General features: G+C 32.1%; 1 protein-coding gene across 1 annotated transcript in view; it reads right to left on the bottom strand.

The window, feature by feature from the left end:
* The window catches only part of CNKSR2 (connector enhancer of kinase suppressor of Ras 2), a 239,101-nt gene that overhangs the window by 118,330 nt on the left and 105,371 nt on the right, over window positions 1-15,400 (bottom strand). Inside the window, exons 7-8 of the mRNA XM_006212994.4 lie at window positions 10,390-10,449; window positions 6,711-6,779 (exon numbers count right to left, since the gene is read on the bottom strand). Coding sequence (XP_006213056.1) covers window positions 6,711-6,779; window positions 10,390-10,449 — 129 coding nt within the window. The remainder of the gene's footprint in view (window positions 1-6,710; window positions 6,780-10,389; window positions 10,450-15,400) is intronic.

Raw genomic sequence — 15,400 nt, 5'->3', positions numbered from 1 at the left:
CCCATTTTATTTTTATTTCATCTTCATTCATAGTCTTCTTTAATTTCCCCAAAACAAAATTGAGTGAGTCTGAGACTTGGAGGAGAAAGACAATCACATCACAGTGAAAAGACTGTGGGTAACAAACTTTGATCATACCCTAGAACCTCATTCCTCTAAAAATCAGTAACATTTTAATATAATAATACAGATTTTTAACTAAAATTTTTATAAAAGTATCTGTATGGGTTAAATTTTAAAACAATTTCATATTTGTATATATGGAGATTATTACATTTCAGCCAATCCTTCTGGTTTCATTTCTGCTCTCCTTGCAAAGACATTGGAAATATGTGTATTTTAAAATAAAGAGTCCTAGTCACCAAAGCTAAGGGATGAAACAAAGCTTTGTTTTCTAAAAATTGATCGCTCCTATTTATAAGAATTCTGAGAAAGAATAAAGAAAACATCTATACTTATGAAGTAATCATGCTTTAATTTAAGAATCCAAATGAAAAATGTAATTAGAAACTAACCAAAACCCTAGTATTCAAAAAGTAACATGCTTAAAAAGTTATAGCTTTTCTATGAATAATTTTTATGTCACTGTCATTTACTGGTAGATATAACAAAAATATGTGTATTTGAAAATATTAGGAAATATTGCAATAGACGTCTATATTTATCAAACAAAACCAAAGCATGTATATATGCATTTATATAGCTAAATAAACAGCATTTTATATCTTTATTAATACAAAATTTTAGTTTAAGAACTTCCATAATAGCTATAAATACTTTCACTGTAGAAGTAATCTTTAGAAATCATTTTACCAGAAATGCAACAACTCAGACAAAAAAAAAGGTCAATGTCAGCTCTAAACGGGGCCACAGTGAACTCTCTCTGCCATTTTTCTCAATTTTAAAATATCCTTTATTGCTCAGTATTAGAGTTAATAACATGAAAGGAAATGTGAAAGTAATCAGTGGTTACATTACCTAAAATTTTAGTCACCATGCTGAATGTTAATTTAGTGGATGAATCCTATATTTGAATCCTAGGGCTAAATAACCTAAAAAGAATTTAAGATTATTATCAGTATCTCTTGAATTTCCTATTTTATGATGCTCTAATGTGTTTTCCTCTCATGCAATAATTTTTTTAATCTTCATTGGGCAGTTAAATGTTATCTACTAATTGCCTACCCCTACTAAAGACAGTAAGTAAATTAGGCAATTGTGACTGGCCGATTTTTGCCTTTTTGATGGAGGAAGGAAAGGGGATGCAATTGACACAGATTTGCAAATGAGTTGGACACTTAATAAGCCAGAGTAGGTAAGAATATCAGCCAATAGATACATTTGAAACATACAAAATAATCACTCATATGGAAACTTTAAAAAATTCTATGTAAAATAACTAAATCATATTAACTGTATGTTGACCACTGAAAGATGATTTTAATAATAAAAATAAATTAGAGAAACCATTTTTTAAAGCAATTACTCTTTTCCTGGTAAAGCTAGTAAGAACTGCATAAATAAGAAAGAAAGAAATCAGGATGTGGAGAGCTGCAGAAAAAATAAATTGGTTAATAGGAAGTTACCATTATTAAGGCATCATACAACTTATCTCCTTTATATAAAGACTTAATAAGTTGATAACAGAAAAATCATAAAATATTATATTCATAATAAAGTAATAAACTGATTTATGTAGGCAAAATAAAATGTATAATTTATATCAACATGTGGCACTTCAAAACCAGTTTCCACACAAGCTCATCAAATCCACAATATTCAATGTAAAATGAAAGGAATCTATGATCAGCTCCTAAACTACACATTATATAAGGTAGCATCTGAAATAAAATATTACCATGAATAATTAAAATCTATGATTCACAATTTCTTTTAATTTTTGGTAAAGGTCTCTATGATTTTTTTCCCCTTTTAAAAGAGAACAATTCACTTGCTGTTTTAGAATACCAAGTTCTGAGAATCCTAACAGTTATTTTAGGGTATTATTATGACCATTTATTAAGCAATACGTTAACACCATGCAAACATAGTTAATCTCTGTACTCCAACAACCTCCTGTGTTTACAGGAATAAGATATGAGGTGCACTGAAAATAGTGCCATTTGAGATTTCAGTTTTCAGTATTTTGGTTATAAGGAATTATAAGATAAATACTTTCTCTTTTGAGAAAGGAGAACAGAAGAAAATAGGCAAGAATAAAAAAAACTGAAAGAGGTGAAGAATGGAGAAGACATAGTCAAGGGAGAAGAGATGAGGATGGAAAGAATAAAATGGAATCAAAAGAAAAACCTAAAAAATAAAGATAACAATTTAGTAAATTAAAGAAGAGAGAGAAAGCACATCGGTGTTAACCAATATCATGGTACTGATTCCACTCAATGAGCCACTCCTTCCTCCTGAAGTCCAGGGGTGGGGTGGAAGAGTGAGAGGAAGGGAAAGGGAGAGCTGGGTTTTAATGGGTCACCACACTCTCCATCCATTCTGATAATGTTGCCTTCCCCTTTAAATAATACTCGCCTGTTGTTCTGGGGTTGAAGGAACAACAGGGTGAAAAAAGTCAAAAATGAGAGACTAGGGTGAGAATAAGAGAGAATAAGGGAGACACCTTTGAGAATTATATAAATGAAGTTAGAATGACATTTCCAGATAACTCAATAGTCCTTTAATTTGATCCCTTCCCTCACCGCCTCTGCCATCACTCGTAAGTCCTGTTCAACAATGTTTACCATTCGAGGGGTGACAAAACCCACTAGCTCACAGTGCTCATCTCCCATTTCTCACTCATCAATGTCCAACACCCTGACTATTTGTTGTAGCCTATCTTCTTGACTATCCCAACCTGGTTATTTTCCATTTCAGTAGGCCTTATAGCCACATCTATTAAGCCATTTCTTGCCATAATGTAGTCATCAGGTTCCAGAAGACCTTTTAAAATAATAGTGAATGTTTTAATATTTACACAAAGGAAAATTTTCTAAACGCTAGATTCAACCATCACATACCTCACTCTTTTCAACTGATATTCCTAAGAAAAAAATATCTGTTTTTACTATGGATAAAATCTTTAGAACACTTACACACCAAAAACAGTATTGACATGAAATTTAACAGACTCATTAGGAATATGCCCAAATTGATTTAATAACTATAAATAGTCTCATTAGCTAAAAAAAGTTTAAAAGTGCATCATGAGGGCAGAGTTGCCGGTTCAAACTATGCCGAGGTATCTCCCAGAGAGGAATGTAGTGACAGATGAAGTGGAAAAAATCTTGGGAGATTCCAGCAGCCATTGAGGAGTTGGATCTTCACTGGCAGGGAAGACATGCAATAGGACTCAGTCTGCTTTGCTTGAATGTTCATGATTTTTTCTTCTTTCTACCTGGCAGCCACAGTTTCTCAGCCACAGAAGTATGTTGATTAGAAAAGCTTAAAAGCCACTTATAATAAAAAATATAGCAACATGAAAAAGGACATAAAATTTCCAATTTCATTTCAAATAAGAAAATATACTTAAAAAAAAGAGCAAACTAGAAACACACATCTAATTGGACAACCTGAAGATATACCATACTAGCAATTTCAAAAAATAGTATTTGAATTCATCTGTGATTATTCAATCTTTTCAGACTCTTAGGGAAAAAATTCAAATTGCTTTTCTATGTATTTTAAAATAAGAAAAGTTATCAAATTTTATATTGTACATTACTACCTGTAGCAGTAGGAAATTTTAGAATTACAGAAAAATACTAACTGGGCTAATAACAGTCAAAATATAAGATTGAACATTACTCTTTTCATTATTAAATCTAAATTGGTATAGAATAATATTGGCAATATCTAACTATCCTGGTCAATTAATTACTGGATTAGAAATATTATTAAATATGTATTTCAAATGTATTAGGCCATACTTTAATGTAATTAGTGTATCATAAGCAACCACTAATGGTGATGAATACAGGAGGGTAGAAGGGGTAACTGCAGACTGCAAGTAATTTATACTTGTTTCAACTAATTTATCCATCTATCAAACATTTCACAGTAACAAAATCCAGATAATTTCCATTTCCCCACCTCAGTATGTTGTCTGGTAAGAACTTAAAAGCACTGTACAGACCACAATGCAGGCAGCAGCAAGGAAAAGAGGGCAGAGCAGGTTGCATTTAATAAAATGCACCATTCTTGCACAAATATACCTCCACTTGAATACAAAGAAAATCTGGTAATTGATCACATTATTAAGGAAGGCTACTTTCATGGAATTCAACATAATTTCCTGTGAGAGAATGTCTCTATTATTATCCAAAATCAATTTGTAGGTTCTAGTAGCAGTCTGCCAAGAAACTGGACTCCAGTTGGCTCAACTGCTGTAGCAGGTAAAAGGGAGGAAGGAAGGTTGGAAAGTTAAATTTTATTGAGCTCCTAATGTGTGCCTGGCATTGCGACAGGTGTTTTATATATCTTGTCTATTTGAAGGAAAGGAGCGAGTGAGGAAGTGGCAGTAAAGTTAAATTTCAACCCCATTTCTAATTTCAGTTGCTGATCCACTATCCGAATTATGTACACTCTCACTTCCTTTTCTCTTCTCTTACCCTTGGCCCCACTTAATCCCTCTCTGAATCCTGAGATTCACTTACAAGATTGTTAGAATTCTTGCTCTTTTGTTTGATAATTTTATAATTTGAGTTGGGGAGGGAGTATAAAAAAACTTAAGTAAGAGCATGGGCCTTGGAGTCAGTGAGCTCTCAGCTATGGGTGAGTTAAATAATCATTCAATGTCCACATATGCCTTCTTCATAGGATTACTGTCAGGAGTAAATGACATAAAATATGTAAAGTACTTAACATGATGTTTGGCACACTGTAAGAACTCAGTAAGTGTTGGTTATGGCTATTACTATTATTAAAAAGAGAAACTGATGCATAAAATAGTTACCATGAGTCACTTAAAACCTAAGTCAATTTCAGAGCAAAAACTGGAAACAAGATCCTCCAATCATCATTCTGTGTCATTTTTAATATTATAGAATATTCCTGTGATGCAAAGATGTGCTTATATACTCTAATAGTATTTAAATATCACCAATTCATACAGATTTTATTAGTTCACTTGAAGTCTTTTAAAGACTTTCATATTTAATAGACTTGAGAATCTTCGCTCCGCAGAGAGTTATTTTTAACAATTTTATTTTTCATGAGAGACTAATTTCTATCCTTTTAAAATTGACCAACTGTAAATATAGGTCCAACTATCCAACAGATACTATATTCGTTAAGGTCACATTGCAGATATGGAGGCAGCATGAACGTGTGAAGAGCGAGAAGCTGCCTGTCTACTGAAGCAGCAGCTTTATCCCACTGCCCAAATCCTCATCGTAGGGGACAAAAAACTTCAGTCAGGACAATCACTTTGTATAGTTTCTAGTAATGAGAACTTACTCATCATCAAAACTGTCAGAGTGTGGAAAGGCTGTGTTGATTACCATCATTCTGCGTTATTATTAACTTTACACCCAACACGATTAAGTTTTCAAACTTTCATTAACTTTTATTCACTTAGATAATGAACTCATTGAAGAAACATCATAACTTTAATTATCAGTGTTCAGGAGTCTCCTCGAAATATCCCAAACTTCTCAGTTAATTCAAATCCAAAACTGAAATAATGTCTGCCTTAAGATTAGTCACTGAGAAAGATCAGACTTTTCACACTAGTCTTATCCTCAAAATACAGCCTTTTTTTTGTTTGTTTCTTTTATGACTAGAACATGCAAAACCAAATTTCGTTAAAAGGTATAGCAGGAAATAATTACTCACGCTGAAGAGTTAGTGAGCTATAAGTAGAATATTTACAAGAAAACCCATTTTTCTCAAATGAGGATTATTAATGAATAATCAATTATTTTAATTTTAACTTCATTAAAAAAAAGCCATACCCTTTATTTGGTAGTGATAGAACAAAGTGGACCAAATGAGACAGATAATAGTTCAAAATAAAAAAAAATATGATGTTCATTTTCCATGTAAGATTAAGAAAAATTGCCCTGGAAAATCTACCATAGGCACAGAATGTCACTGTCTTTCTCAGCCTAGAAAGGGATTCGTGAGGTTCATAGAACAAAAATTTTTATAAACTTATTTAGTTAAGTGCAATAGTTTTAAAACTTAAACTACAGTCCTCTTATGGGAAATGAAGAGCCAATTCAGCTATTAAAAGTTTTTAAAAATCGACATTTAAAATAAACCAGTCTGTCAGACATTTTAATGAACAAACCAATGTTAAAGTAGATGAATGCACGTGTGCTGTTACAAAACATAGGTATCGGGTAATCTGATAATTGTAAAATGACACTTAAAAATTGTATCAATAAAAGGTTGAATTTGTACGCACTATCACTTTAATTTCTATTCCAAAATCATCCCAGTTCATGGGATAATATTATCCTGCACTTCTCCATAAAGAAATGCACATCTAACCTCAGCCACCACCAATATTTCCTCATGTTCTTTTAAACTATACCTTACATTCCTTCAGATAATTAAGAAAAATAGTCATTCAGTTATTTTTTAAAAGGCTATTCAATTATTTTGTACAGAAACAAGCATTTCATTTCATTGGTATTCTTTTAAAGCTTTAGCCAATCTTTATATTAGTTCCTCCCACTGACTTGTAAGGTAATTATACATACCACAGTCTGATGATTAACTTGAATCACTTCATCACCAGCATGGATTTTCTTGCATCGATCTGCAGGTGACTAAATTTAACATAAAGGAAATGATAAAGAACATACGTTTTATCAGTCATTTCCTCTCTGTGGAAACACTATAGCAAGTCTAAGTCTTTAAAATAGATCAAATATTTATAATCTTCAAGACATTAAACTAATGAAAACAGCTACTAAAATTAATATACTGTTTGTATTCTATGTGTAACTAGAGACAGAAAGTAGAAATGCAAAACAACATATAGATGTTTATGTTATAAAAGACCAATATGTTTTTGAGAGCATTAAGGGAAAATGTAATTGGTATTAATCTTTGCAAACTTTATACAGACAACCCTCTTGGGCTCTACCACACAACTGGTTTAAAAATATATTTCAAAACAATCTTTTAAATTTTTATCTTTTGCATTTAATACAAATATTCATATTAATATCAGCAAACAAGTATTTTCAAGTACATGTTAATGATCAGCACCAAAGCTTAGGCAACCGATGATTAAATTGCTAATTTATTTCATCATTAATGTCATCAATCCTGAATAAATGAGAAAAGCAAATTAAAAGATGGACAGCCATTAGTGCAAAGTTGCATTACACAACATTCTTTCTCTAAATGTCTAATTACAAGAGTATCTTACTTCTTATGTTTCATAAAGCGTAATATATTGGCAAACAAAACCACACTAAATAAATTAAAATGCCAACATTTCTACAGGATGTAACAATATTATGATTTTTTTCTTTATTTCCCAAAGTGATTAAAAACAAAAACAAACAAGCAACATTCACAAGTTTTATGAAGTGTTTAGGAAACTAAAATGAGATTTAAGATAGAAATTTTATAATATTATAGATATACATAATGAATTTAAAATATTATTCTTTATCTCCCCTCTAGTGACTACTGATTGACTATGCATATTATTACACATTTTAATAACATGCACACAGACTCTTGAATATACATATTTGTTTTTACGAAAATTTTTTGTGCATTTTATGTGCATTAATTTATCTATCAAATACAACTACAAATACTGTAATACTCTTCATGAGTATCTACTGAAAGCTAAAGAAGAATGATACGTTGATGGAATCTGCAAACTAAAATGCTACTTTTAAGAACTGGAATAGGATTTACTTTAAAAGTGATTTCCAGTTCCTTTAGTTTTTATTCATTTCCAGTTTCCAAAACAAAGAAGTCTTGAAACAATATTAACCTCAATTCAGCACATTTAAAAATTCACAATAAAATTATTTGCCATAGGCTAGAATCCAAGATTAGATGATATTCCAGGGAATTCCAGTTACTAAAGTAATAACACAAGCATACTGTTTAGAAGGTAGTTCAGCTAGGATGTGAACCCAACCCTTAGAATGGTGTAACAACAACAACAACAACAACAACAACAAAACCCCCAAGTATTTATTTCACAGCACCTATCACATCAGACAAGTACCATGTAACATTTCTGAAAAATTTGTAAATAGAGCTGTAACTATAGAGTCAGCCCCTGAGCTATATGGCTCACAACTGATCTTTTTAAAGGAGAGTATGAAAAAAAAAAAATCAAGCCAATGGCTCTAAGTCACGATGTAAAAGAAAATGACAATTGGTATATAAAGTTCAAAGAAACTGAAACAACTTTTTACACAGGTAAGTAAAACAGGGAATAAGTCACAGAAAGTATAGACTTTCAGTGTTAAAAGGGATCCTAGAGATATTTTATCCAAACCTCTTCACTTTACATAGAAGAAAACACGTTAGTGAGCAGCTTTAAGACTTAACACATATCTGCTAATGATAAATGACTAAGGGTACCAAAAATAGTAAAACGTTTTCAAGAAAAAAGAATTAAATGATGAACTGTTAATATATAGTTCTTATCTGAACTATTCACAAATCAATCTTTCTTTGGTCACTCATCCATTTATCAAATACTGAGTAATTAATATGAGCAAAATTAGTATGAGTTAAACTTTTTTTTTTATAGATTCCAGACAGTATAGAGAGAGATGTATTCATATCCATTCAAGATACAGTTAGTTCAAAATCACCATTTCCGTGATTCCTTCTCTGATTTCACTTGGCAGCATTTACTATTTTTCCCTTTGTCCATCTATGCAAATTTCACTACCTATTTACACAAATAAACCCTTATTTGTACTCCTTAGAGGCAGCAAGCCATTTTAATTTAAAAATTCTTTCAATACCTAGCCCTAACCCTGGAACACAGTAGACATGAAGCAGAGGTTTGTTAAATGAATGATCAGAGGAATGTACATATAAAAGAGAATGATCAATCAGTGACAAGAGTATAGTTTACAGTACCTCACTTCATTTAAAAATGTTAAATAATTGACAATATGCATGCAACCAATACTCTTGATCCCATATAAGTCTCATATTTAACACCAAATGTGAAGCTAGTACATGAATCCAATGTAATACATATTGTGTTTCACCCTTCACAAGAAACCAAGAGAAGCAGAGGGGGAAAAAAAATCAATAAATGATTAAAGCAAAATAGGTGAATTAGATGAAGAGAATGTCAACTTTTTAAAAAGAAAGGCTGGTAAAATGTTGAGATCAATAATAGCTCGAGAGTAACTGATTTCACCTCAGTCTTCTTTGAAGGAACACAGCATAAACATGTAATTTGTCAGAATTTCTAAAAGAAAAAATTCAAAGCACAGCACTTGCTTAAGAGAGTGGGGTAGAAATCTGGGACAACCAAACGCAAGAATAATGACTTAATATGAAATTCAAATCTATTATACTGATTGTGTTAATGTCTAACACAATCACTTCCCATTTTTGTAGCTCTTTATAGCATAGTCTTTCATATTTACTAGCTTATTTGATTTTCATAACAACCTAATGAGGTATATAGTGCAATGATATATTATCTTCAATTTATAGTTGAGGAAATTAAAGCAATGAGAGGGCAAATGAGTGGCCAAAAAATTACACTGCCATTAAGATGCAGAATAGGTTATAGGGACTCTGACCCACTGCTTGCAGTGGTTCTCAAACTGAAGCATGTCTCAGAATCATCTGTTAAAACAGAATCTCTTATTAAGAAATAGGCTGATCTCCAGAGTTTCTGATTCAGTAAGTCTGGTGTGGGGCATCTCTGAACACATTCCCAAGGGAGGCTGATGCTGCTGGTCCAGGTAGGGACGTTACTGTGAAAACACGTTGATCTATTTATCATGCTGCCACTCCACTGAATTAAGCTGAATTATACTTCAAGTATTCCAAAAGCCTAACTCATCTGATGTTTTTATCTTGTGTTGAGTTAAGTTTCTTAACAGAACTAAACTATTTGACAGATGGAAGTGTATTATTTTAGATGTCACAATAACTTGTCATGAATCAGAAAATACTTAACAAAGATGAGTCTCTGCCTACAAACAGAAAACATCTGACTTACTTCAGGTAAACAGCTATTCTAAACTAACTAAAATGACTGAAATTCTCCCCAAACTAGTACTTACTACCTCAGTATGTCTTTTTAGTTTTATCTCCCAATCTGTTCATGTCCTCAGAAGTTAACCTCAATTATGTGAGATATACAAGTTGTTTAACAGTAAAAGGAAAAATACACACCAAAATTTGAAATGTTAGAATACTTACATTTTCTGTAGTTCCAGTAATTACATGGAGGCCATCATAAGTTGATTTAATATACATACCCTAAGAAAAAACACAGCATCAGAAAAACAAGTGAAGCAAACTGAAATATTTTCAAGTTTATTGTAATTTCATTTACAAAAAAAATTGTCCTATCAAATTAAAATTGCCCCAGGGATGATTCCATGATCCAGCAAGGCTGTCTTTAAACTGGTAAGTTCCTACCTGAATGTTCTGGTTTCTAAAGTTTGCCTAAAGAAGCCTGTACTCAGCTTAACCAAATACTCGATAAGTTGATAATTGCCTATGAAACTTATAAAATGCAGCATGGCGATTCAATATCCTGAAGAAAGAACACACCTCACTCCCCTCGAAATCCATACCATATGTTCTATGACAAAATGAAAGTTACAAAGGGAAATTCAAATACTGGGATGTTATTAGCTTATTATAATTGATAGATATTGCTCAATAAAAAGTAGGTTTCTACAGAACCACTTTAACTGCTGGAGACAGAAGAATGATAAAATACTGTTTATAAAAACCTTTTTTCTTCTGCTCTTTCGTGTTATCTTACATTTTCTATTTCTTATTGATAAAAGTTTTAATAATTACATCCAATCATCTCTATATCAATAATTAAGATGTAATGCATGGCAAATCTTCCTCCCAATAAAGAGGGTGAGATTCCGTTCTCCATTTAAATAAAGCCCTTTTAGAAAAAGCTTTAAAGTTTAAAGATTATCCAGAAATCTTCAAACTGTGCAAGTTTTAAGAGCAAATGAAAGCTTTAAATTATGCATAGGGACAGGACATTAAAAAAAAAAATCACAAGAAAGTGTTCACATTTTGAATACTGAAATATTTTCATTTAAGTAAATCAGAAAAAAAATAAATGATTCAGTGAAGGCCTTTTTTCCTTGTGTGAGGAGAATTCTGTTACTTTAAATTCTCTTTGGGGAAAAAAAATCAGAGTTTTACTTCAAAAGTGCTTTGCATTTCAAAATACTGATTTTAAAAATTAAAAAATACTAATTTTAACAAATGTGAAGTCTAAAGTATAAGGGACTTAACAATAACTAACAACAGCATTTCAGAAAAAGCATTCATTGAAGCAATTATGTAAAGTAGACAACTACTATGCTAATTTCCCATACCTTTATGTCAATTATAAATTTAGATACTTGAATGTACATGTGTTTTCATTGAAAATAAGTAAGAAAAACAAGAAGCAGTAAGTTCATGGTATGGAACTATTAAGAAGTCATTGGGTAGGTTTTAATTCTGAAAAGTCATTTCAATAATGTCATATGTCTAAGATGTTGGCATTAGTTCCAAAAATGGCCGAAGCTGGGTCTCTAGTGTGAAACAAAATGAATGCAATTTTGAAAGATGTTCATTTATCTGTGAATTCTAGTTTCTTATATGAAAGTTCACCAGTTTATACAAAATACATAACTAATCTCAACAAAAGTACAAGTAGAATTAATTAAGAAATTGGCTAGTACTTCTTGGCTATAAACATGTGGTAATATTCAACTATATACTGGTGACAACTGTATAAAATAGTTTTGAGGTTAATATTTATCACATTATTTATTGGAAGATAATATAATGGTGCTACTATAGAACCTAGAAGAGGACAAGATCCTTGCAATCTTTTCCCCCACAGGAATTAACAAAATGACATCAAATTAATAAAGGATCTTCAAGTACATTTGTAAGACCTAAACATTAAATTTTGTTTTAGTTGGTTTACATAGAAGGATTATGAGAGGATTAAGTGGAAAAGGCCAATGAAAGAAGCAATATATATTGCTTGGACACACAAAACAATCATCACTCATCATTATTTATCACCATCATCACTAACATCTACTTGATAAAATGTGCTAGGGACTGTCATAAGTGTTTAACATTAATTTCACAGTAGTCTATGAGACATAAACTATCATTACCTCTGCCTTAGAAGTAAGGAAACTAAGGTACAGAGAGGCAGGGCAGTTGGCTCAAGGTGAAGCCAGGTTTCAAGACCAGGCAATCTCACTCCTGACCACCAGGCTCCTAATTTACAGATTTATTGATAGTTAGGAAAGTTGTACACTTTCACTTTTCTTATTAGAACATATTTGGCAACTGTAGATATTGAGTCAAAACATTCACTGTTTAACATCTATTCTAAAAAGACTAAGACTTCTCTAGCACACATACATTCTGTGTAATGTGAGAGTTCAAGATTTGCAGATACTAATATATATGCAATAGATAAACAACAAGTTCATACTGTATAGCACAGGGTACTCTATTCAATATCTTGTAGTAACTTATGGTGAAAAAGAATATGAAAATGAATATAGCTATGTTCATGTATGACTGTAGCACTATGCTGTACACCAGAAATTGACACAACCCTGTAAACTGACCATACTTCAAATCTATCTATTTATCTACACAAAAAAAAGAGTAACTGGATTAGATATTCTATAAATTTATTTTAATCACCCATTTCTTCTGACAACTCGAAGCAGAAGTTTATTATATTTGTCTCCACACTTCTTTCAACACTGCATTACTGATTATGAATTAAAGTGTTTGACAAGAGCTCTACATCGTTTCATAAATGATCAGGTCATAGAGAAAGTCTAGTAACCTAAGTAAGATAAATGTTTGGAAAAGACATTATAGTCATTGGGATAATAGGAAATCATGGAGATAATCTAGTTATAACTTAGGAAATAAAATTTGTATGTAATTATTGCACATACCAGGAACTTTAAGTGGCAATTGTAAGCTAAAGCAAGTATCTAATAGTTATAGGAAGAGGATTTCATCATTATTTATATATAATTAAATGTTATATAATTTATATTTAATCTAATTTTTTTCAGATGGATAAAAATATAAATGCTTAAAGAAGGATCTTAGCTATGTGTACAGAGTTCAATTCTAGCAACTTCAAAGTTATGAGCAATAAAATAGAAATAAAGCACATTTTTAAATGCCCCAGAGAATGAAGATATTTTGTTTTATGCAATATTTCTGTTTCTAACCTAAATAAACTATTTGTTGTAATTGCTTTTAATAATCAAGACTGACTTCTTCATCCTTCTCATCTCCCTCTTGCAGTACTAATGAGAAAAATGGCCAAAAGTCAGGCACCAAAAGAAAGTAAGAGAAGAAACAAGTTGCTTGGATGAATTTCAAATTAATCATCTTCTGAATAACGAAGAGTCCACAGAAATACATCTCATCACCTGGTCGCCTCTGAGAAATGGTCAAACAGCAGGAGGACATGTAATTCAAATGGTTCTTTTTTCTGGCACTGAGACAAATGTGGTCTTCCATTTCATCAAAATTTTCATTCTTCTTTCATTTTTTTTAAACCAATTAATTAATTCTGGAGCTGACTCGAACAGATCCCTCTCTTTAGCTCATCTTGCCAAAATAACATTTGCTTCACTGTTTCCAAAAGTCAGTTAACCATCCGGAGCCAAAGCAACCTCATAGTCAAGTCAATGGAATAAGGCATAATTGGAGATAGTCCAAGTGCCTAAAGAGCAGAAGAACTCTGAGGCAAAGAGGCTTCCCCAAGGATGACCCCCAAGCCCTTTCCTCTCTTTTCAACCCATCTCTTGGCTCTGATCTAGTTCTGATATGTTCCAGTAGCTCTCATTTTCTTTCCTTTAGTTTTCTGCCAATTATTGCTGTTTAAAAGCATTTTAGACCAGTTTGATAGGTTTTAACCATTACTAAGCATGCTTCCCATCATTCCTTATAATGCCCAGGACTCAAAAATAAGAAGTCCTAGGAGATAGGACTAATTAGGTAGAAAGCTGATGAACAATCTATCCAGCTTATTAGCGCAAGAACAGAACAGTTACTATTTACCTATGAGAGACATTCGGTTTTGAAACAGGCAGAAGAGCTTCTGCAGATGTTTTAAGCTGATTAAACTTCATTAAAGCTTGGTACTCTCCCACCTCTTTCTATTTCTTTCCTTCATTTAGACACTTCCTATGGCTAAGCACATGTTAAATGTTACCAAAATCCTCAAATCTATTTCAAATGTGACTGACAAAACTTACTTAAAAGTGGCTGGTTTTTACAATGATACCTTGAGTAAGTCACATAAAAATTCTACTTGGTCGTCTCCTCTTTAAAATGAATCACAAGAAATAGTTTTATAATTAACTCTTTTTATTAATATTCAATATGCTAGGTTTTTCTTTTCCTCTCTTGGAAATACTTTCCCAATGAAGTGCTGACGACTGTTCTTTAGAATGGATTTTTCTAAGTAGTTCCAGTTTTAAAATAATCCCCCTAAACTTCTCATATGTCACATTACCAATTTCAAGTTTAAATGTGGGATAATGGAACAAGCTTTCATAAGATGTACCTCATTTAGATTTACCTGGATTTAAACCCTGCCTCTAATGTGTATTTACCTGTATGTCACACAGGGCAAATTGGTGAAGATGTGTAATTCCATTTTCTCATGTGCAAAATGAGAAAATTAATACCTACTCTATAGAGCTGTGAGGATGATACCTGGCAAATGGTAGGCACTTCCTTTCTTTTCTCTTGAAGCTCTTTCCCATACTAACTGAATCTGGTTCTTAGCATTTTAAGTTCATGACTATTCCAAAGAGCAGACTCGGATCTACTTCCCTGGAATTAAAAAAGTAAAAGACCTGTCCAGGGTTATCCCTTCATTAAGAAAAACACCACCACCAAGACTTCATCCAGTCTGTTAATTAGCACTGTGTTGACTCACTTCACATGGTTATTTTTCCCCATAATTTCAGTGGAAATTAGAGGGAAAAAAATCAGGCTCTTTTCTCAGAACAATACCATTCTTAGAACCACAAACTTATAGAGCTAGAGGAAGCTATAGAGAGGAACTAGTCCACTCCTTCCTGCCCCCAAAATTCTGCAGATGAAATATCAAGGCCAAGGAGGTTAAATTTACTCCCTCACCTCCAGATCACACTCACAGCTATATTTTATGTAAGTG

The sequence above is a fragment of the Vicugna pacos genome, chromosome X (assembly GCF_048564905.1).
Source record: "Vicugna pacos chromosome X, VicPac4, whole genome shotgun sequence".
Lineage (NCBI taxonomy): Eukaryota > Metazoa > Chordata > Mammalia > Artiodactyla > Camelidae > Vicugna > Vicugna pacos.
This window is presented reverse-complemented; position numbering and strand designations above follow the sequence as displayed.